The sequence below is a fragment of the Oncorhynchus nerka genome, linkage group LG7 (assembly GCF_034236695.1).
Source record: "Oncorhynchus nerka isolate Pitt River linkage group LG7, Oner_Uvic_2.0, whole genome shotgun sequence".
NCBI classification, from domain to species: Eukaryota; Metazoa; Chordata; class Actinopteri; order Salmoniformes; family Salmonidae; genus Oncorhynchus; species Oncorhynchus nerka.
The window spans coordinates 45453187-45477408 of record NC_088402.1 but is presented as its reverse complement, the minus strand read 5'-3'; the positions used below and the strand labels follow the sequence as shown (position 1 = coordinate 45477408).

The 24222-nt window shown below is 42.9% G+C and overlaps 1 protein-coding gene across 1 annotated transcript; it reads left to right on the top strand.

The window, feature by feature from the left end:
• Positions 1-1133: 1133 nt before the first annotated feature.
• LOC115131783 (ephrin-A1-like) lies at positions 1134-24080 on the top strand. The gene is made up of 5 exons (XM_029663768.2): positions 1134-1440; positions 20290-20585; positions 21168-21233; positions 21397-21489; positions 21827-24080. The coding sequence occupies exons 1-5, from the start codon at positions 1343-1345 to the stop codon at positions 21949-21951; spliced, it is 678 nt and encodes a 225-aa protein (XP_029519628.1). The 5' UTR covers positions 1134-1342; the 3' UTR covers positions 21952-24080.
• Positions 24081-24222: the final 142 nt, after the last annotated feature.

The following is a 24222-nucleotide window of genomic DNA, read 5'->3' as shown; positions in this document are numbered from 1 at the left end:
GCACGTTGGCGAGTAATATTGACGGTAACGGCAGCTTTCCCACTCGCCTTCTGCGGGCCCTCACGAGGCATCCGGCTCTGTGTCCTCTGTATCTGCATCTCTTCCTCTTGCAAATAACGGGGATGTCGGCCCTGTGGGGTGTTTGGAGAATGTCTTGTGCGTCTTGCTTGTTGAAGAAAAAATCTTTGTGATCACTGTCCTGATATCCAGCAGCTTTTTTTTGCCCTAAGATACGGTTGCAGAAACATTATGTAGAAAACAAGTTACAAATAACGTGAGCAAAACCCACATAATAGCACAATTGGTTGCACAATTGGTTGGGCGCCTGTAAAACTGCTGCCATTTCTTCCGGTTCCATGTCAAATACTGCAACAGTAAATGCTCCCTAGTTAAATGTTATGTCTATGGGCCTATGTCATGTTGGCAATGTCACCGGGCCTACACAAAACCAATCACTGAAATTGAGGAATGAGATTTTATTTTATTTAACCAGGCAAGTCCGTTAAGAGCAAATTCTTATTTACAATGACCCGGTCTACGCTGGGCCAATTGTGCGCCGCTCTATGGGACTCCAAATCACGGCCGGATGTGATACAACCTGGATTCAAACCACCACTGAGATGCAGTGCCTTAGACCACTGCGGCACTCGGGAATCAAGCATATAATGTTTTTTTGCATCCCAAATGGCACTCTATTCCCTATATAGTGCACTACTTTTGACCAGCGCACTTTGTAGGGAATCGGGTGCCATTTGGGAAGTAAAATAGCCTAAAGGTCTGTTAATTAACTGACCACTATAAAGTGGTTGTGGTGGAAAGCTATTATACAACTTATTTCCCTCAGATTGGGTCGTTTGATTCTGTGAAAATCGTGTTATTTCTTAATTTATATATCTATCCTTCTGCGAATAAGTCTGGAAAAAGAAATCGTCAATAGAATAGGTCCTAATACTTCTTAGAAATTCCCTTCCTTGTCCTGTACCACAGAGGGCGTGCATCCCGCATCTGACAAACAAAATGGGGAGAAGGGGGGAGCGGCGAGGCGCTATGTCTTCCCATTGGTTCTCATTCATTATGAGGCGTGTTTAACAATAGTAGGCGTTCCACAAAACTAGAAACCAAGCAAATTGTTGTTCATTCATTGCGGACTGTGCTTGACTGAAACAGGCTCGTCTTATTTTGCCGAGTGCTTCGTATTTTTGCTTTCTGTTTAGAGGCTGTTGCGTGCATAAGTACATTTGTTGAGTAAATAACCTACTCGAACGCATAGATATTTTCCTACATTTGTTTTGACTGCAAGACTCGCCGGTTTTCCTCTGAACGCAACCTCTCCACTCAAATAATGGATTTGGTCTGGAGCCTGTGCTTCGTTGGGAGTCTCGGCGCTTGGTTTGCTTCTGCAGAAAGGCACAGCATATATTGGAATAACACAAACAGCAAGTAAGTTAAACTATTTGTGATCGCTTACGTGTTTTTTTTGTTGTCATTCTATTTCATTACTGTTCATTTGTAAAGATTTGCAATTCAGATTCGCAAGTGCAACAAAGTAATACCATGTATCAGAAGCTGTGATTGTGACTTGCATGATTTGCTGACTAGGATTGTCGGCAAACTAGTCAATGCTCAATAATGCTACAGTACCTCTATCTGTGCATATAAATGACTATGCAATAGCCAATACCTTTCAATTACCACATGAATGTGATTGTTAGGGTATTTTAAATAGATTATGTTGTAGCCTACTACTTTAATTGGTTTACATTCTGAGTCTACTGAATATGCAGCTGGCCACTGTTGTCATGATAATGCAAGGCAGTTACAGTATCTTCTTGTTCACTAGCTTCACTACTGCCTGAGGGGAAACTTTTTTATTTATTTGTATCTGTAATTCCTTGTATAACCTGGTCAATTTCTGTGTCACAATCTGTCTGTCTACCCTTTCGGTGAATTGGTAGTTACACATAGTTATACCATAAGTCTGATTTATTTATAGGCTACCATCTAAATTGCCCCACTTTCAAGGACATATGGTATGGATTGGGAGTTGCATTATTATTAGCACCACTGTTAGCAACTGAGTTTAAGCTTGTGTAATATCTATTTAATAATAATAAAATGTCCTATTTTAAAAGACCCAACCACACTAACAGTAAATGTAATTCCACATTCCATTTGTATCAACAGATATAATTGTTTTTAAATGGGTTTGCCTATCTTTACCCAAGGCTTTATAACAGTCACCCAGAGACGTGACCGTGGTAGTAAATATCGGTTGCAAACCCATCCCCACTGATGGCGTTGATATCTCCATCTTACATTTTCATTACGCGTGTCTGTCTGTCCACTAAATCACTGGATATATATGATGGGCTGACGGGACAGGACAGGGAGACATATGAGGGTTCATATTTCAGATGGAAATATGAGGAATAATGGTCAATGACAGAGACAGAGGATGTAACTTGAAGCCTGCCTAGTAGGTCATATTGCGGGAGTGCGATGGATAGCTTGGGAATTGGAGCCCAAATTGTTGGGGTTTGGAGCCCACTCTGAATAAGTGGAGATCAATTAGAGTTATGGTGGTTGGGTCGGGGTGAAAAGTTGGGAGGGTGAGACTGAAACACACACACTCACTCATACACTAACACACTCTGGCACAAACTCACTCAATCACACACAAACAAACAAGACAAACGGCCATTCAATCACAGCAGGGCATACACTCTCACTTGAATGCAAACACATTTTTTAAAACCTTTATTTAACATGTCCTGTCTTGTATACATACATACATACATACATACATACATACATACATACATATATATTCAAATTCACACAGTACTAAACTGTTCAGTTTATCTTGCTGTGATCCCTAGAGATTTCCCATAAAGCCATGCCACTGCAGTCATTGTTCTCAGAAACACATCCATGTCATAATCTTAGAGAATTAAGTTACGAGTCCCAGATGTGAGCATGCTACGTCAATGCAGTGACAACAATGATCATAATTTCTGAAAATAAACGCATAATCCCCACGTTTGCTATTTTTACTGGATATCTGCACTAAATCTCTCCCTCTGGCTGCACTTAATCCCACACTCGCAGAAATAAAGGAGAGTTCGGGAGAGATGGTTTTTTTTCTCCATTTATTCTCCTTTTCTTGGTTTTCTCTAAATCTGTTTTTCCCCCTCAAACCCAATGCTTGATAAACCTACTGTTGTTGATTTGTTCATGGCTCTCTCTCAGTCCTTTTTGGGTCGACGCCCTCCCCCTCCCCCCCAGTTTGTGTGGCAGATCAATCAATGGTCTTGATTAGAAAGCTATAGCTAATCTACTTGACAACAGACAAATCATTTTGGTCAGTTAGGTGGTAACGATTTACCCTGTCTGCTTCCCTACGGAATAAACAGTGTGTGTGTGTGTGTCAGTTACAGATGCCCTACTATGCATTGGTGTGTACTATGTTTGTGCCTTGGGGCATGTTGATGCTGCCTGTGAGCGAGCTGCCGCTGTGTTTCAGTCCAACAGAGATCTGTTTCTGGCTGGGTTGTTATGTGTGTGCGCCCGGGGCTCTGAAGTGCGACCAATTTTGTTGGATGCGACAAAATTATTTTGCTGTGGGACCGGGAGTTTTATTTTAGGAGCACCGTGTGACTATAAAAACAAAATCTCGCAGATATCAATTGTTGTAATGATAAGGCTTCCCTGTACCGTTGCTTCCGAGTGCCCTAGAGAAACAAGCGAGTGCAGATTTGTTAGGGTCATGGTTGTACCATAACTACAACGAAAAGGCTTTGCTTTCAGACCAACTAGGTCAAAAGATCTGACTCATATTATCAGCGCCACATTTTTATCTTCCTATACCGGAACGTCGTGGGTAGTTCTAAAACAGATTGTGCGTCGTTAAAACATTAGTTTACACTTTTTCAGCCATGTTACCTCATTGGCTGGCTAGCTAACAACCTGGTAACTTTACCACTATATCTAAACATTTGGTGCCACTGAAAGAAAGGAAAAGTGATAGCTTCTTCAGAAAATCAATGAGCATGGTGATGCATGAATGACAGTCATCACAAACCGGACTTTTTTTTTTAACGAGACCGTGTACACTTTTAAATGTAATGCAGCTAAATAAGAAATGTGTGCTTTTACACAATGTAGGATCCTAATGTTCCACAACTTTCATATCAACATTTGAGCTTTTATAATAAACTAATGTATTTACAGTGTTACATATTTGTTTCTAGGGTGCAACGTAGGCTCAATATAGGCTGTATTTCAATCAATGAATAATTTTGGGGGGGTTCTCCTAACATTCTCTAATTTAGAGCCGTGTGCCTACATGTGTCAATCTGCAAGCTTGCATCATAGGTTAAGAAGGGCTTTATCATTCACAATGGTTCCCAGAAGTTGATCTATCAGTATGCTTTGCTCGGTGTGTGTCCGTACGTACGTGTCTGTGTGAAAGGTGTGTCCAATGGGGGAAGCAGTGTGTTAAAGCACCAGCTCCTAAATCACTGACTTGCTCGCTCACACACACATGAACCCAGACGTTCACCCTCACACACTGCTGGGCAACGGGCACACTGCACTGCATTGCTGGGATTTGATGTTAACATTCATAACCCAAAAGTAAAGTAATACTGTAGCCTACTCATTCAGCTTGCTCTTTCTCCCTCCTCCTCCCCGTACCTGTTTCTTCCTCTCTCCACCGCCCCCTCGCTCATTTTGGCTCTGTTCCTTGTTTCAAGCTGGTTGTGGCAGAAAGTTCAACACGTTCAATGTTAACGCTTTCCTTACTCCTTACTTACTTAGATTTTTTTTCTATTTTTAATTGCCTCTTTTCCATCTTAATGGCTTTTTTTCTTATCACATAATTCCAACCATCCCTTTTTCTCGCTGCACATTTTATCTTTTGGGGGGTTTAATCTTCTTCGCTAATGTATAGCATTTTTTTTTTTTACCTCAATAAGCTTTGTGATATTTTCACTCAACAGGCTTATCGCTCTATAGTGTATTTCATCAAAATAAGTGACCTTTACAGTGCATTTGCCTCGAATTAGTGATTTTTATGGTAAGTTTCACCCATATAAGTGATTTTTGCAAGTTTTATACAGCCAATTTGGAGGTTTTTGTAGTGCTTCCTTTACAAATTGGGGGTATTCTCTTCACGGAGTGCAACAGAAGAGAATAGTAACTGGTGTGACTGATTGGGGGTCAGAGTGCACACGGTGATGAAGTGCCATTGCCTCTATCAGTCTGTCAGTCAATTCTGTCACTGAGGTGGCCTTTGAATGCTGTCTGCCGCTCAGGCCTCCCCTCTTCACACGGTTTTGGAACGGCCTCGGAGAGATTCATTCTTCCTCATGTCTCTGGTTCCCTCTCTGCTCCCTCCACCTTTTATCTCATCTTTACATGCTGCCCCCAGTCCATTATTTCCTCACCTCCTAGTCTCCCTCTCTAAAGGGAGGAAGGAGAAAAGAATGGTAAGAGGTGTGGATTTAAAATAAATAAAAACATTTTGGCACCCTTAGCCATTCGTCACTAGGCACTTTGCCATCTTTTTCTCTTTCTCCCGGCTTTACCTTTCCCTCAAGCAAACCCCTACCCACCTCTCCTTCCAGCTGCCATGGGTTATTCAATGAACTCAAGCAATTTCGACCCCTCTTTCAGTTGTTGGCTCACTCTGTATGCTTTTCTCTTCTTGTTTTTTTCACGAGGCAGTGGAAGTGGTCGAACCAGTCTGAGAACTCTCTGCCACTGAAAGGAGTAAAATTGAGAATAACAAAGGTGTGTGTGTGTAGAGCGGGTTGGATAGCCACGTCTTCTGGTTTAAGTAGGTGGTGTGTGAGAAGGGATTTCTACATTGCTTAGACAATCTAAATTGTATCTCATCTCCTATTTTCTGCAAAAAGGGGCAGTTTTTCCTCTTCTCGCTAATCTCATATTATTCCCTTCTTTTTCACCCCCTTTCTAGTTATTTCTGTGAATGACTCTTCCACGCCCCACTCATTCTCTGTTTCTCTACCTCTCCCAAATCCCATAAACTGCTCCCTAATCTCTGTCTAGTGAATTGGAATCAGAGAAAACACGCTGAGATTGAGGACTACCAGTAGTCTGATGTGATAGCCTCAATTTTTTTTAAATTTTTTTATTAGGATCCCCATTATCTGTCGCAAAAGCAGCAGTTACTCTTCCTGGGGTCCACACAAAACATGAAACATGACATAATACAGAACATTAATAGACAAACCACTCAAGGGCAGAACGACATACTTTAGAATTTTTTTTTAATTCTTTTTTTTTTTTTTTACAAAAGGCACACGTAGCCTGCATATCAATACACACAAACTATAAACCGTTGAAGTCGGAAGTTGACGTACACTTAGGTTGCAGTCATTAAAACTCGTTTTTCAACCACTCCACAAATTTCTTGTCAACAATCTATAGTTTTGGCACGTCGGTTAGGAACTCTACTTTGTGCATGACACAAGTAATTCTTCCAGCAATTGTTAAGACAGATTATTTCACTTATATTTCACTGTATCACAATTCCAGTGGGTCAGAAGTTTACATGCACTATGTTGACTGTGCCTTTAAACTGCTTGGAAAATTCCAGAAAATTATGGCATGGCTTTAGAAGCTTCTGATAGGCTAATTGACATCATTTGAGTCAATTAGAGGTGTGCCTGTGGATGTATTTCAAGGCCTGTCTTAAAACTCAGTGCCTCTTTGCTTGACGATTTGAGATTCTTGTTTCAAGTGCAGTAGCAAAAACCCTGAGCGCTATTATGAAACTGGCTCTCATGAGGACCGCCACAGGAAAGGAAACTCAGTTACCTCTGCCCCAGAGGATAAGTTCATTAGAGTTAACTGCACCTCAGATTGCAGCCCAAATAAATGCTTCATAGAGTTCAAGTAACAGACACATCTCAACATCAACTGTTCAGAGGAGACTGCGTGAATCAGGCCTTCATTATCGAATTGCTGCAAAGAAACCACCACTAAAGGAGACCAATAATAAGAAGAGACTTGCTTTGGGCCAATGGACATTAGACTGGTGGAAATCTGTCCTTTTGGTCTGATGAGTCCAAATTTGAGATTTTTGGTTCCAACTGCTTTGTCTTTGTGAGGAGCAGAGTAGGTGAACGGATGATCTCTGCATGTGTGGTTCCCTCCGTGAAGCACAGAGGAGGTGTGGGGTTGCTTTGCTGGTGACACTGTCAGTGATTTATTTAGAATTCAAGGCACACTTAACCAGCATGGGTACCACAGCATTCTGCAGCGATACACCATCCCATCTGGTTTGGGCTTAGTCCCACTATCGTTTATTTTTCAACAGGACAATGACCCAACACAGGTCTATTTGACCAAGAATGAGAGAGTGATGGAGTGCTGCATCAGATGACCTGGCCTCCACAATCACCCGACCTCAACCCAATTGAGACGGTTTGGGATGAGTTTGACCGCAGAGTGAAGGAAAATCAGCCAACAAGTGCTCAGCATATGTGGGAACACTTTCAAGACTGTTGGTAAAGCATTCCAGCTGATGCTGGTTGAGAGAACGCCAAGAGTATGCAAAGCTGTCATCAAGGCAAAGGGTGGCTACTTTGAAGAATCTAAAATATATTTTGATTTGTTTAACACTTTTTTTTGGTTACTACATGATTCCATATGTGTTATTTCATAGGGTTGATGTCTTCACTATTATTCTACAATATAAAGAACCCTTGAATGAGTCGGTGTGTCCAAACTTTTGACTGGTACTGTATACACACAAAACAATGGCTGTTTTGAAAATCATACCATTAGTATTTTGAAATACTACTGTATAAACAGTATCACCCAAGGGACAGTATTCTAGTTGACAATCATCGGTTAAGCCGACTAACTACCTTGACGACCATAATGAGAAAGCCAATTTCCTGTATGTCTGGGTGGGAGAAGGAAGGTTGCTAAGTTTTGAGTAAAGTAAGATAGTGATTCAGGCCAAAGGTTTTCAGAGGCAGTGTTACAAGCGCGTGTATGTGCGTGTTTCCCTACGAATGTGAGCTTCCTGGCCTAGTCTTTTCCCGGGAAACGGCATATCCTGCCGACACAATAAACAATACCGTTCTCACACACTGGCACACGCAATCACCAAACCCTGTACTTATTACTTAAGGGGGTTGATGAAATGATCCTGAGAACATTTTTATCAAAATTAACACAACGCGTTTCCTGCCAGTGAGAGTAATTGGATGAATAGTGATTGGTTGTTTGATTGTGTGTGTGTTACACTGTCTCCCATCAAGATTTTCCTTCTGATCATTTTCACCTCAATCAACCCCATGGGTGTTTTTCTGCCCCTGTCTCTGCCTCTTCCTTATCTACGCGCCAGACTTCCTCCACCTCCTCCTCAATGTTTTACAACCTCTCAACCCCAAATACTGTGTATGAAAGACTTTCCTGGTAAACAGGCATAGGAATATGATAAACATGGAATTGTGTGTCCAGACTTGTCCAACTACATAGTCTTTGTCTTTGCACGTATCCATGCATTTGTAATGAAGTGTGTGGGGTCGATTATTGTCTCTGAAAATGAGCTACCCTAAATAAGGGTAGTTTTGATGTGTTTGTCCTGTTGTTGAAATGGCTGGACTCTGGTGGTAACTTGTTCCCACAGCGATTGCATGCATATTGCATGCATATTGTCGTTAATCTACAGCAGTGGTACTCATTGCGCGGCCCACAGGCCAAATTTGCGGCTTGCAGTGATTTTTCATATTTTCCATTCATTGTACATAACAATGATGATACAATTTCAATTCAATGTGTCTAATGCATGCCCGAAACACTTGATTGAATATATATGTGTGTGTGTGTGTGTGTGTGTGTGTGTGTGTGTGTGTGTGTGTGTGTGTGCATATATATACACATACACACAGTTGAAGTCGGAAGTTTACATACACTTATGTTGGAGTCATTAAACCTCGTTTTTCAACCACTTCACAAACTATAGTTTTGGCAAGTCGGTTAGGACATCTACTTTGTGCATGACACAAGTCATTTTTCCAATAACTGTTTACAGACAGATTATTTCACTTATAATTCACTGTATCACAATTCCAGTGGGTCAGAAGATAGCATACACTAAGTTGACTGTGTCTTTAAACAGCTTGGACAATTCCAGAAAATGATGTCATGGCTTTAGAAGCTTCTGATAGGCTAATTGACATAATTTGAGTAAATTGGAGGTGTACCTGTGGATGTATTATAAGGCCTACCTTCAAACTCAGTGCCTCTTTGCTTGACATCATGGGAAAATCATAAGACTTACAGAATGTGATGCAGCAAGTCGTGTGTGTGTGGTGAACATTTTTATGAGCGGCAGGTAGCCCAGTGGTTAGAGCGTTGGACTAGTAACCGAAAGGTTGATAGATCGAATCCCCGAACAGACAAGGTAAAAATCTGTTGTTCTGCCAAGAACAAACAAGAATTTGTTCTTAACTGACTTGCCTATTTAAATAAAAATAATTATTATTGCGAGGGCACTGAATCACCGGAAATTCCGCGTGTTGCTGGAGGAATACCAGACAGAATACGGCGACTTGATATTTCACAATGGCTGTCTCGTGACAGAGTTTTGGAAAGATTTCTCTCTCCTCCCTCAAATCTGTGAAGGAGGATATTAAAGCTGGCTTTTTAAAATGACATCACCTGCCACCTGAACACGGTGAATCTCCAGCTCCAAGAGAGTTTGAGTCAAGATTCAAGGATATCAGTTCATTGCAATGTGAATTAAGATCAGGTGTTACCCATTTCTGGAGCCTTGTGTCAGACACGGAGTATCCACTTCTGAAGCAATGTGTGCAAAGAGGTGACCATTGTATATCGGCACTTAATTCGTGTGAAGCAACATTTTCAACAATGAACATTGTGAAACAAAAACAGAGACTGACCAATGCACACCTGGATTGCCTCACAAGGATAGCAACAACACTATACATTTAGAATGAATTCAGTCAAGGAGCAGAGGGGACATTTTCACTCATCCAACTACTGAGGTAACCCTTAATATGGGTCTTTATACATGTGATGTAGCCTATTTGATGTGTGTATGTATATATTTGTGATGTGCTGTACATCAAATCAATTGCATGTGCTCTCTTGCTCTGAATTTGTTCAATTGATAATATACGAAGAAAAAGTACAACAAATGTAAAGATCTGTGCGGCCCTCTGAATGATTGTCTCAACCCAAAGTGGCCCTCTTACAAAAAATAGTGAGTAACACTGATCTACGGTATGGGTCTCACACATACACACAGCTCCAGTTACTAGTGCCCCCTGGAGGTCAAGATGTGTAATGATTACCTCTTTGCATTGAATAGATTGTCTCAGCCAAACCTCCTTGTACAGTTTCAAAGCCACGGGCAGGCAAACAATGGTGAATGCTCACAGACTATTATACTCTGAGGATTGGGGAAATAATGATGACAAACAAGGTTTATCTTATGGAAATCAATTCTGCAAAAAATTGCGCCTTGAGTAATGTAATTTCAGTGGTGACATTTTTGGTCAGGCTCTCACACAAGTACAAATGACTCTGGGACCGTGTTAGACGTTAGAAAGAGCACACATATTCATATCCCTGTGGTTGTCCAAAATAAGGCAATTATGTTGCTGGTGGATTCTGGGGTTACTTTGTGGGAGGGAAGGCGTTGAAGTCTTTGGCCAAGGGCGCTGTCAGAATGAACAATGGACAAAGGTAAAGTAACAGATATAGAAAGGAGAGAGATTGATGACAGAAGTCAACACAACCCAAGTATGAACCTGCCTCTGAATATTATGTTAAGTGGGAGGGGCTAATAGTTGGCCCATTCTTGTTTCTATTAACTGTGTTAGCCAATACAAACAGTGGGTCACAAACTCACATATTTGGCATTCCAACAAGGCCGGGTCTGATTGGTTCGGCAAGTGCTAGGGGAGAGGTCGGAATTAAATGGGGATCTATTGGGCTTATTGAGTGATGCAAGATGGACTGGGAGAGGGTGGGGAGACCTGACAGAGATGGATAGATGAAACGAAGGAGAAATTTAGCTGTGTAAGAAAAATGTGAACCAGCCCCACAAGCACAGCCAGACTTATATTTCAGAGTGGCTCTCTTCTCTCACGCTCCTCAATTAAAAATTTTTTTTTTTTAAATCTCTTAACTGTTTCTTTTTCCAGGGGATAAATTGAGAAAGAAATGCCAGCCCTGTAACCCATGTCTTTCATCTCTCTTCTTTAACACCCCTCACTTTCCCATTTTCCCTCCATGGTCCTATGGATACACACACACACACACACACAGGACACACACTGTGTTCAGTCCTTTTTGAAGTCCCAAAGTCCAGAGTAATACCCCCTCTCTGTTTGGGAACAATGGACCCAGGGCCCCACCCTGCCCCACTCTCCCCCACTACCGTCCTCCCTCTCTGGGCCTCAGTGTCGGCTCTAAGCCCTTGTATTAGGCAGAGTCTGGTGCCGCTGAATGGACCCAAACTCAGCCGCTGCTCCACCTGATAATCCGTGCTCGGACGAGCCGATTAGACGCCCCCGCGGCATTCCGATCCACTCAGCCGTAACTCCGACCAGTCACCTCTTAGGCTGTATTAGTGTGGCATTATGACCCGATGTGGGGAAAAAAAGATTCTGAGGTTAGTGTAATTGCTCTAGATTTGAGTGATGGGTGATGGCTCTAGACTATGGCACTGATGGTAATTGCTGTGGAGTTTCACAGTGGTCAGGTGTTGCGAGCTTGTCAGCTGGTGTAACCTCATGTGCTTTTAAATAGACAACTGAACCTCAAAGCAGGTGATTCTCCACACAACATCCATCTCAGGGCTTTTAAATGCACGGGAGCAGCACATTACTTGCTGACCGTGTGTGTGCTTGTATGTGTGTGTCCAAGGACCCTCTGGTGCCGACTTTGCGATTGTCCGACCTTTGATCCCGAGTGAGCCCTCCCTCCCCTCAGATGTCCAACATTCCACAGGGCGATAGAGTGCAGAGATGAGAGAAGGAGATGGAGGGAGGGGGTAGAGGTAAAGAAAAAAGAAAAACGCTGGCCAGAGAGATTAAAGTAGATAGATCATGCTCCTGCCCCTGAAGAGGCACTAATAAATCAAGAATTCACTCGAGACGAGGAGAGGTTGAAACAGTCTGGAGTCTATTTTGCACATGACACAATACACACAAACAGACACAAAACCACTTGACGTTAGCTGGCTGTCTATCGTCGTCATTCATTATCCCCCTTATCATCTCACACACACACACAGATTCCTCAGTAAACCAAATACACGCGCGCACACACACACACACACAATCGTAGTTGCATATCTGTTATCGTTCCACAAATCCTCCATAAGCAGAGAATGCAGTCACCCCTCCCGTCTGTAAATGTTGCTGTCATTAAAACTGAGCATCCGAGGAACAACAGAGGGCATAAATGAGCTCTAACGATAGTGAGAAGCAATTCAGGTGCCATTTTCAATATAGAGTCTGAAATCAAGAGAGAGAAGATGTTTAGAGTCTGCCAGAGTGATGGTGACGTTTGACATTGAAAAGTTTTTAACAATCAGGCATTCTTTGAAGTGCCTTTAATCAGTCGTGCTGCAAAAGCCCCCGGGATAAATAAACTATTTACAATGAATAAAGGGGCCCCTCTTGGTGTGTATTCAGCCCCCTGTTCATTTGGGTTAGTAAGATATTCCATCAGAGGAGGGTGCGAATAGTACCACTGTATGAAACGGTGGCATTGATGAAGCAACTGCAATACTCACACACACACAAAGTTTACCACAGAGGAAAAGCCATTCGCAGCTAGAGGCCCCTGACCCTCTCATTCACATGGCTCCCTCACTCCCAGCCTGAGGGTGACTTTATTACCCTTTTTTGTGTGTTTTAATTGCACTGCCCTTCGACCCCCTTTTTGATGAATACTTTGGAACCATACCACAAACAACTTTTAAATCAAGGGGAGAGCGAGTGAGCGTGCGTGCGTGCTCGGTCGTGTGGTTACTGTTTGAGGAGGATACTAGGTCAAACGCAGCATACGAACATGTTTGCTCAATAGTATTATCGATTTAGCTGGAATTGTGAGTGGCAGGCAAAATGGCTTGTAAACAGTGTGTGGCAGCTAGGCAAACTGTAGATAAGCACTCAGCTGTCCTAGCACACAGTCAGTGGAATAATAATTACTGGCCCCGTGTTTGCTTAATATGCCACTATTATGCAGCTAGATGGATGTTGACTCGCTTAATTAGTATACAGAGCGAAACAGTTGCTCTTTTTACCGGCCCCAACACTATTCTTGCCACGGTGCTGTTAATCTGGTCATCTGCATTGAGGGAAAGCAATGAAGCGGGGAGGCAGAGGGGGTTGTGCTGGAGGGGTGGGGGAAGGGTAGTGGGCACTAGGAGTTTGGAGCCACAGCGTCTGTCCTTTAACCAGGGGGTCCACCGGTAACAAACAACACCAGCTAATGAGCGACAAGGGCCTCTCTCCGCTTGTGCACTTTGATCGTTACTCACACATATGGACCCCCCCCCCCCCCCGGAACACATCCCAAATGTCACTTCTTGTGTTCATTGCTTTCATGGGGTGAAGCTGGAATTCTCAACAACAAAAAACAGATACCCAAGAGCCAAAATGGCTCCAATGTGGAGTTTTCATTGGCAGATGTGCAAATACCCAACCCAGGACTATGGAGCAACCCATCTCTCACAGAGCTGTGTGGTGCAAAGGCGCCAGCATGCTTCAGTTCGACTTTGACTAGCCAAACTGAATGAGTATGATCCCATGCTCCCTGAAAAGATATTCACCTGAAAAAATGAAGAGGAAAGGGGCAATATTACCCCAGGACATTAGAGGCGGATGAGCTGGTTAATGGGCCATCTACAGCCAAACAAGGAAGAAACGACACACCTAAACAAGGAATACACATGCAGGAGAATAAAATTGTGTATATAGAGAGACACTTGACTGGCAGGAAATGCATTTTTCGAATTGCCCGGGATCTACTAGATTTGATGTGCCTAGTAACACACATAATAGGTGAAATACGGAGACAGAGAAGATGCCCGCTACAGGTTCACAATGGTGGATGTAGGGGCATATGGCCGAAAGAGCTAGGGTGAAGTGTTTCAGGAGTTCTTTTGGGTCCAAACTGCTGCAGAAGACCCTCGATTTACCACCGCCTGCTGTTCTGCCAGGTACCACAACGTCCTCGTGTTTTCATGGGAGATGCGCCTTTCCCCCTACATGAGAACCTCATGCACCCTTATCCAGGTATGTTGATAATAGAATGTTGGAATCAATTTCACTTTTTCTGCTTCTAATTTCCCTTGTTACTGCATACATGTATGCACCTCTACATGAAAGTGCCATTTTATCAAGGCTTTTGGAATATGGTTCCTGGAAACTTTGTTTTTGTTTACCAAATACATATATCTGACATTTATCTTGTTAGACTCCCATGAGAGGTATCTCAATAAACCTGGGTGTACCTGGAACTAGCACCACTCTTGTTGTCGGAGAGTCAGAAATTGCATTCGGCATCATGGCTGCAAGGAGGATTCTCGATGGACGCGCACACACTGTTCTTTGTGTGCACTGTGAACCGGTAGAGTTCTAATCTTTTTAATAAAAGTAAACCTGATTCTGGGACGTCTGTGTGCAGTTATTTACACTGAAAAAATATAAACGCAACATGTAAAGTGTTGGTTACATGAGCTGAAATAAAAGATCCCAGAAATATTCCATAAGCACAAAAAGCTTATTTCTCTCAAATTTTGTGCACATATTTGTTTACATCCCTGTTAGTGAGCATTTCTCCGTTGCCAAGATAATCCATCCCTTGACGGGTGTGGCATATCAAGGGGCTGATTAAACAGCATGACTATTACAGAGGTGCACCTTGTGCTGGGGGACAATAAAAGGCCACTATAAAATATGCAGTTTTGTCACACATCACCACAGACGTTGTCTAACGTTTTGAGGGAGCATGCAATTGGCATGCTGACTCCAGGATTGTCCCAGAGCTGTTGCCAGAGTATTGAATGTTAATTTCTCTACCATAAGTCGCCTTCAATGTCGTTTTAGAAACGACCGCAGATCACATATGGTGTCGTGTGGGCGAACGGTTTGCTGATGTCAACGTTGTGAACAGCGTGCCCCATGGTGGGGTTAAGGTATGGGCAGGCATAAGCTACGGACAACAAACACAATTGCAATTTGAATGCACGGAGATACCGTGATGAGACATTGTCGTTCCATTCATTCGCCGCCATCACCTCATGTTTCAGCATGATAATGCATGTCCCCATGTCGCAAGGATCTGTACACAATTCCAGGAAGCTGGATATATCCCATTTCTCCCATGGCCTGCATACTCACCAGACGTGTCACCCATGTTTGGGATGCTCTGGGTCGACGTGTAAGACAGCATGTTACAGTTCCCGCCAATATCCAACAACTTCGCACAGCCACTGAAGAGCAGTGGGACAACATTCCACAAGGCAAATGTTAGTCACACCAGATACTGACTGGTTTTCTGATCCACGCCCCTACCCTTTTTTAAAGTACAGTATCTGTAGCCAACTGACGAATATCTGTATTTCCAGTCGTAAAATCCATAGATTAGGGCCTAATAAATTAATTTCAATTGACTGATTTCCTTATATGAACTGTAACTCTGTTGTATTGACATGAAGAAATACAAACAGAGCTTTTTCAGCAAACAAATAAACCTTTTATTCTTGCTTCTGAAATTAAGCCACAATACAAAATTGTCTGCTGAGAACAGACGCGTAAACAAGTGCCTATGGAGTAAAATAAGTGTCGGGGTGTAGTTGCACATCTTTCTGAATATAAATATTTCTGAAAAAGAGTGCAACAGTGTCTGCTATGAACAGACATGTAAAACCAAGAAAAGTGTTGATTAGAATAAAATGAACGTGTCTAGTGTCTGACTCCTGAGATGTCTGAACAACAACAGAACAAGTTGTTAATTTCATTGCGGTCCCAGTCGTTTGGTCCATGTCATTTTCTTGAAGTCATGCACAAACTCATGCAGCTGGTGGTCAAATTCCTCCCTGAGTTTTGGCGAGAGTTTGTCCATGAAATCAGCTATAGGTGCCAGGACCCTGTGGAGCGGATGGGACGAGGGGGGAAATAAGGAGTGTCTGGAGAGCAGAGGAGGAAAAGAGACCACAGAACAGAGGAAAGGGGATCAAAGTCAAGTCTGAAATTATTATTATTATTTTTTGTTACTTCTGGGACAAGCTGGTGGCTCTATCTATGCATGACGTTTTCCAGATCTTGAGATGTTTTCAATTATTTGCAATGCCTTTGTGTCAAGGACTGAGTCTGCAGCTCTTTTTCCTCCCTTTACCAGACTTTGCTACCAAACTTTGACTTTGGTAACGCCAATGTGGGTAGCTTATGTTTTTCTTTCTCTGACAAAATTGTTTGATCAAAAGTTATGACGATCTTTAGTTTAGTTGGTTGTCTTTCTTTCCATGCACGAGTATGCTGCTAGGCTAGCTAGCCAATAGCCAGCCAAGAAGCTTGCGCTAGCTATTGCCAAACATGACTACTCTTCATTGACTACAATAGAAAATACAACAACATACCCCATCCTTTGGTGAAGACAGCATGTTCCTTTCTTGCTTCCCATGCTTTGTGTGCTGAACAAGCCAGCAGCAACATTTCTGGAGTAGCCTTTCTACCGGGATCTCCACTGCGGCCCATGTTTTTCTTTGCTTTGACAAACTTGTTGCAAACCCTACCCCACTTTTTCGAATGAATTGGCATTTACATGCTGGTCTTTATGTAATGCATAGGTAGAATCGTACTGGGGAAGGTACTTTTTACTTAAGCGGTCAAATGATGCTCGAAGTTGTCGTTCGCCGTGTTGAATCCACACTAGTTTCGGGCTGACTCGACAAGCAAAAACTTGCGCCAACCCGACAGTTGACCAATCACGGATGAAGGGGTGTCCATTTCAGCTTCCGAACTTCAGCTTGCCCTTGAGAAAAAATTGTTGTGTGCCCAAACAGCAGACAAAACCCTAACCGAACTCCAAAACGAACAAAAACGGCACAAAATGTCAGCATAATATATACACAAACTGTACCAAACTGTTTCGGTTGGGAAGCATGCGGCCGCCTTAATAGGGGGTGGATATAACACACCACACACTAGCTGGCTTTGTGAGAGTCCCCCAAATGCAGAGTTGCACATGTATTCATTGCAAAAGCAATAAAACTCTATCTAAGACACACATTTGGGGTGCGTGTTGTGAAAACATTTAAGCTGGGTGAGTTTACTCCATTTCTCCGTTATTCTGGGCACCCTGGTGATGCAGACCGATTCAGGCAGGAGGAGTTGGTAATGGATAAGCACAGCTTAAGTAACTGAACACTGGGTGAGGGGGTGGTGGTTGTTTTGCTAGAGGCTAGAGCCAGCTACTGCTCTCTCCAGTTTGGTGTGTGTGGTGATGGATGGGGATGAACGCATATCTCTGTGAGAAAGAATGACGGGGAAGAAAAAGGTAGAGAAGGAGAGCAAAAAGAGAAAGAGGAGGAGGGTGGGAGTGTAGGTGATTATTATTGATTTTTTTACTGGGTGGAACTAGGGGCCTCTTTACACTACACTACTTTGACGACACAAATCAGGTCCAGGAGAGGTGCTTGTGTAGTTTAGAGAGACAGATATACAGTTGAAGTCGGAAGTTTACATACACTTAGGTTGGAGTCATTAAAACTAATTTTTCAACCACTCCACAAATTTCTTGTTAACAAACTATAGTTTTGGCAAGTCGGTTAGTACATTTACTTTGTGCATGACACAAGTAATTTTTCCAGCGATTGTTTAGAGACCCGATTATTTCACGTATAATTCACTGTATCACAATTCCAGCGGGTCAGAAGTTTACATACACTAAGTTGACTGTGCCTTTTAAACAGCTTGGAAAATTCCAGAAAATTGTCAATTTCCAAACGCTTGAAGGTACCACGTTCATCTGTACAAACAATAATTCGCAAGTATAAATACCATGGGACCACGCAGCCTTCGTACCGTTCAGGAAGGAGACATGTTCTGTGTCCTAGAGATGAATGTACTTTGGTGCGAAATGTGCAAATCAATCCCAGAACAACAGCAAAGGACCTTGTGAAGATACTTTTGTACCCGTTTCCTCCAGTATCTATATCCACAGTAAAACGAGTCCTATATCGACATAACCTGAAAGACCGCTCAACAAGGAAGAAGCCATTGCACTGCCATAGAAAAGCCAGACTATGGTTTGCAACTGCAAATGGGGACGAAGATCGTACTCGTTGGAGAAATGTCCTCTGGTCTGATGAAACAAAAATAGAACTGTTTGGCCATAATGACCATTGTTATGTTTGGAGGAAAAAGGGGGAGGCTTGCAAGCTGAAGAACACCATCTCAACCATGAAGCACGGGGGTGGCAGCATCATGTTTTGGGGGTGCTTTGCTGCAGGAGGGACTAGTGCACTTCACAAAATAGAGGGCATCACGAGGAAGAAAAATTATGTGGATATATTGAAGCAACATCTCAAGACATCAGTCAGGAAGTTGAAGCTTGGTCGCAAATGGGTCTTCCAAATGGACAATGACCCCAAGCATACTTCCAAAGTTGTGGCAAAATGGCTTAAGGACAACAAAGTCAAGGTATTGGAGTGGCCATCACAAAGCCCTGATCTCAATCCTATAGAAAATTTGTGGGCAGAACTGAAAGTGTGTGCGAACAAGGAGGCCTAGAAACCTGACTCAGTTACACCAGCTCTGTCAGGAGGAATGGGCCAAAATTCACCCAACTTATTGTGGGAAGCTTGTGGATGGCTACCTGAAACATTTGACCCAATTTGAAAAAATGGAAAGGCAATGCTACCAAATACTAATTAGTGTATGTAAACTTTTTACCCACTGGGAATGTGATGAAAGAAAGAAATCATTATCTCTACTATTATTCTGAAATGTCACATTCTTAAAATAAACTGGTGATCCTAATGGAATTTTACGAGGATTAAATGTCAGGAATTGTGAAACACCTTAGCCAAATACATTTAAACTCGGTTTATGTAAACTTCCGACTTCAACTGTAGATTGAAATCTCTCTTTAAGAGAAAGTAGTTTGGAAGACATCTACACCACACCCCCATCTGAGTGGAACAGTGTAAGACAACCTCTCTCACACCACATGTCCCCTAAATAATTACCTTAATACCAGTAGACAACATTTTTGCTCTGTTAGCCACATAGAAAATGTATGGCTTTAAAAAATATCCACACATTTGTGTATCATTGCATTAATCAAGTTTGCAAACTTATGTGCAATATGGTTTAGATGAAGCTCCTGTATAGTTTGAATTGCTATCCTTATTTTGTTTGTCTACATACTATGGCATTTACGGTATGCTAAAAGCTGCACTCACACATGAAGCAGGAATCACATCCCAAGGCTAGTGTAAACCGAGAAGTTGCAAATCTGATGTTGAAGAGACATACTGTTGATCTCACTAGACATATTTGACAAATGTAAATCCGCCCAAGGACTGCTGGTGTAAAAAGCTTAGAGGACTGGAGGGAGGAGAGGCAGGCAGATAGTCTGACTGTATCTGCTCCCTGTGTGTGTAGCTGTAATGAGAGGGGGAGTGTGGCTGGAGACAGAAACAGACAGGGACCAGACGTGTGTCTGTTTGTCCTTAATGAAAGGGGTAAATGCTCAGGAGAGACCTGGCCTCCTCATATTCATGCCTCTCACTCTTTCGGGCGGCGGTGGTGCGTGTTTTGTGATTAGGCACCCCTTGTCTGTGCATGCCTGGTGTCTAGTTCTGTCTGCAGTTTAGTATCGATACTCATCTCCTGGCCCGGTGTCCTGAATGACTGCTAATGTTTCTCTGTAAACATCGCTGGGTGCCAGGGGAGCCGGGATCAATGTGCACTCAGGACTAGCTCCCAGCACAGACGGCACTGCTGTCCACAATCATCCATATTTCTATACATCCACCCAACTCACTTTCCCACTTATTGTGTTTTCTCCATGCCTGCTGCTCATGCCTCTCCATCTCCTCCATGATTTCCCCTGTTGAATACCGGCCGATACATACTTCAAAATGTGATTGTTGTATTTTTTTTTTTGCCGCCCTGAAGCCATCGCCATACTTATTAATCCCTATGACACTTGTGACTCGACTAACCCCCTCCTTCCCCCTTTGATCTTCGTCCTCAGGTTCCTAAGGGACAGCTATGCGGTGGAGGTGCGTCTGAACGACTACCTGGACATCGTGTGCCCCCACTACCCGCTGGGCGAGGTGGCATCGCAGGATGCTGAGCGCTACGTGCTCTACATGGTGGAGCGGGAGGACTACGACGCTTGCAAGCCTCAGTCCTACGACCAGATGCGCTGGGAGTGTGGCCACCCCTTCGCCCCCCACGCTGCTGAGAAGTTCTCCGAGAAGTTCCAGCGTTTCACCCCCTTCACCCTGGGCAAGGAGTTCCGTCAGGGAGAGAGCTACTACTATATCTGTAAGTGTCTAGTGATTTTTTTTAAAAATATTTTTTTAATCCATGTAAGTCAATTATTTCTTGAGAATTTCTAAGGGAACCCGAAAGTCAATGTTTGTTTGTCGTTTTCAGACCTCAAAAGTAGTCGTGTCAAAATGAGAGTGAGGTGAAATGTTCCTTTTAAGTCAGGGAAAAAATGTGAGGGAAAAGCACTGCCGATGACATAGATGTGTATGTATGACCCTTGGTAAAGCACCCAGACAAACAAGTCGCCACCTTGAAGGCTTATGTTAACATTCAGTGAATGTTGGCATGCTACTTTGTGTTGTTGGCATGCTATGTTGTGCATCAGCGCTCACATGGTAGCTAGCAGATAGCTGGTGGCCCAATCACCCAGAGAGGCGATGCTGTGACCCTGAGTGTGTTGTAATTAGATGAGCGATAGGACGGGACACCCTCCCCCTGTTCACAGATGGCTGCAGGTCGTGTGTGTGTGTGTGTGTGCGTGCGTCTGTCTGTGGAGGTAGATTAAGGTGACACAGGAGGATAAGTGCATTTGCTTTTCTGTAATTAACGCTAGTCTTTGTCCCTTCCCCTCTCCAGCCAAACCTCTGCACCACCACGGACAGGAGTGCCTCAGGCTCAGGGTAGACGTCGTAGCTACTGATGGTAAGTTTCACTGCCCAAGTGGTTGGGTGGTCAAAAGTAGTGTACTATATAGGGAATAGGGTGCCATTTGGAATGTAACCTTTGTCTGACGATGATGACGATGATGATTTTAGCTCCAGGCTGCAGTATGGCAGAGGAATTTATTGTTATTTTTCTCATCCAGGTTCTCAAGAGGCCAGGGTTGCAACTGGAGGAGCTGCAGCTTTACCTGGAGCTGAGGGTGGAGCACACAACCCCTCCAACAGGCTGCCTGCAGGTATGTTAATGAACAAACCATTGGGCCAATTGTATTCTCTATGGGCCAGTTGTACTTGATCCTAGTACTGAACGTTTAGGGCTGGTTTGAAAGACGTGATGGGGGGACTATTTAATACATGTTTGAATAAGACTGTAACGTAACAAAATGTGGAAAAAGTCGAGGGGTCTGAATACTTTCCAAATGCATTGTATTTTCCAATGGAGATTCTTCATTGATTATGCTTTTTTAATCCAGGACTAAGATTAATCTGTGTCCGGGAAACCAGCCCTTGAAGTTAAGATTAAGGATGAGTTAACATGGACTAATATATATATTCTATATTTTCACCATACAGATGACCCAGTGGTAATCCTGCCAGAGGTCCAGAAAAGTGTGCGGACAAATTCGTCGGTGTCAAAGGCGTCCTTCTCCATCCTGTCATTGTTTGTCCCAGTCTTATTATTGCTGCTGTTACAGTGAGACTACAAATCTCATAGACTTGGAGGACATACAATGAAGTTGGGTCTGTGGGGAACCACAGGCACAAAAGACAGTTCTCAAAGCCCAAAGTGCTGGTCACTGGGAGAGGGACAAATTTGAGTCTCGTAAGTACGGATGGACACATGCACCAAGTGTGCCGAGTGAGAATTTGGTTTGAATTTTGTGGGAAGGCACTGAGCTTTCTCAAGATTTTGTTCTCTTTAAGGTTAGTGTTTTGCTCTTCTCCTCCAAAAAAAACCATAATTCATTTTGGAAAAGTGCGGAAGAAAGTTTTGAAGAGGAGCATAAATGGACGAAGAACAATCACCGACGACAAAAGCTAAATGACTTTCTTATATGGACAACTATTTGGATTTGATATGAATTTGTGTTAGGAAAAAAACTGCATTTAGTGTTACATCTTCTCTAAGCTTTTGAGCCAAAGAATACAGTGATCATCTCTTCAGTATTTAACTATTCTATTCCAACCTTGACTATTGTGTTCTGTTTGTGTTATTGTACTGTAATTGAGTGGCGCTAAATGTCCTAGTGATTCTTTCTCAATGTAGCATCGACAAAAGCAGGGGATGTGTTAGCGAACTATCAATGTTCCTGTGCAGACTCGACCATGTGCTTTCACAGCACTAACCATACAGCACAACAACAACAGACAGACAGACTGACTGATGCACAGACTGACTGACATCACAATACAGACCCATGACATAGTAGACACTGCATGGAAAGGAAAGGTATTGTGTACATTCTGTGAAAAATCATTTGTAAAAGTTTGCAGCTGAAAGATTGACTGTATACAATACTGTATGTTTAACAAATGCTATGCTTACTGTTGGTAAGTGAGCTCTCTCTGAGGGGGGGGAAGAGTGTTAGAATTAGTGTTTCAGTGAGAGAGAAAGTGTGCGAGGGAGAGCTAGAGGTCAAATGTAAAAAGGTAAATGTTCAAACTGCCAAAAGCAAACACTGATACAGTACATTGTGTGAAGCAGTGTAAGGCAGGCCTTTTCTGTATGTCAGATCATGCACCCGTACCGTTTAAACTGACAAACAAAATAAACCAGACTGAACTATGCTCATCACAGTACTTGCCAGAGCAGTGTTTCACTATGCAACACTGTTCTCTACTTACACTAAAAAGTCAACCAAGTAAAAATGTTTATATTAAAAAACAGTTTAAATTTGGTTGGTAATACACTATAGTATGTGGATTTGGCTATTTCAGCCACACCAGTTGCTGGGACGTTTATAAAATCGAGCACACAGTCATGCTCTATAGACAAACATTGGCAGTAGAATGGCCTTACTGAAGAGCTCAGTGACTTTTAACGTGGCACCATCATAGAATGCCACCTTCCCAACAAGTCTGTTTGTCAAATTTCTGCCCTGCTAGAGCTGCCCCAGTCATAAATGCTGTTATTGTGAAGTGGAAACATATAGGAGCAACAACAGCTCAGCTGAACAGAACCGCTGTATCGTGCAAATATCATCTGTCCTCTGTTGCAACACTCACTACCGAGTTCCAAACTGCCCCTAGAAGCAACGTCAGCACAATAACTGTTCGTCGGGAGCTTCATGAAATGGGTTTCCATGGCTGAGCAGCCGCACACAAGCCTAAGACCACCATGTACAATGCCAAACGTTGGCTAGAGTGGTGTAAAGCTCTCCACGATTAGAGCAGTAGAAATGCTTTCTCTCTGATGAATCACGCATCACCATCTGGGTTTGGCGGATGAATCTGGGTTTGGCGGATGCCAGGAGAATGCTACCTGCCCCAATGCATTGTGCCCTGACCTCAACCCCATCAAACACCGAACCAGGCCTAATCGCCCAACATCAGTGCCCGACCTCACTAATGCTCTTGTGGCTGAAAGGAAGCAAATCCAGGGCAGCAATGTTCACACGTCTAGTGGAAAGCCTTCCAAGAATAGTAGAGGTTGTTATAGCAGCAAAGGGGGGACCAACTCCATATTAATGCCCATGATTTTGGAATGAGATGTTTGACGAGCAGGTATCCACATACTTTTGGTCATGTAGTGTAATTTACAATTTGGTTGTATTATAATGTAATTTGCCAGTCAGGGTTATACTGCTATGGTAATATTATAGGCCTACACACCCAGTCAGGCACACAGAACTCACTGAAACCACAAGACACCGTATCACAGCTGCCAAGCCCAACTTCACAGGGTGGTTTGAACAACAGACAACATTATATGACTAACATTGAATCAATCCTTTTTGTTACCTTATTTT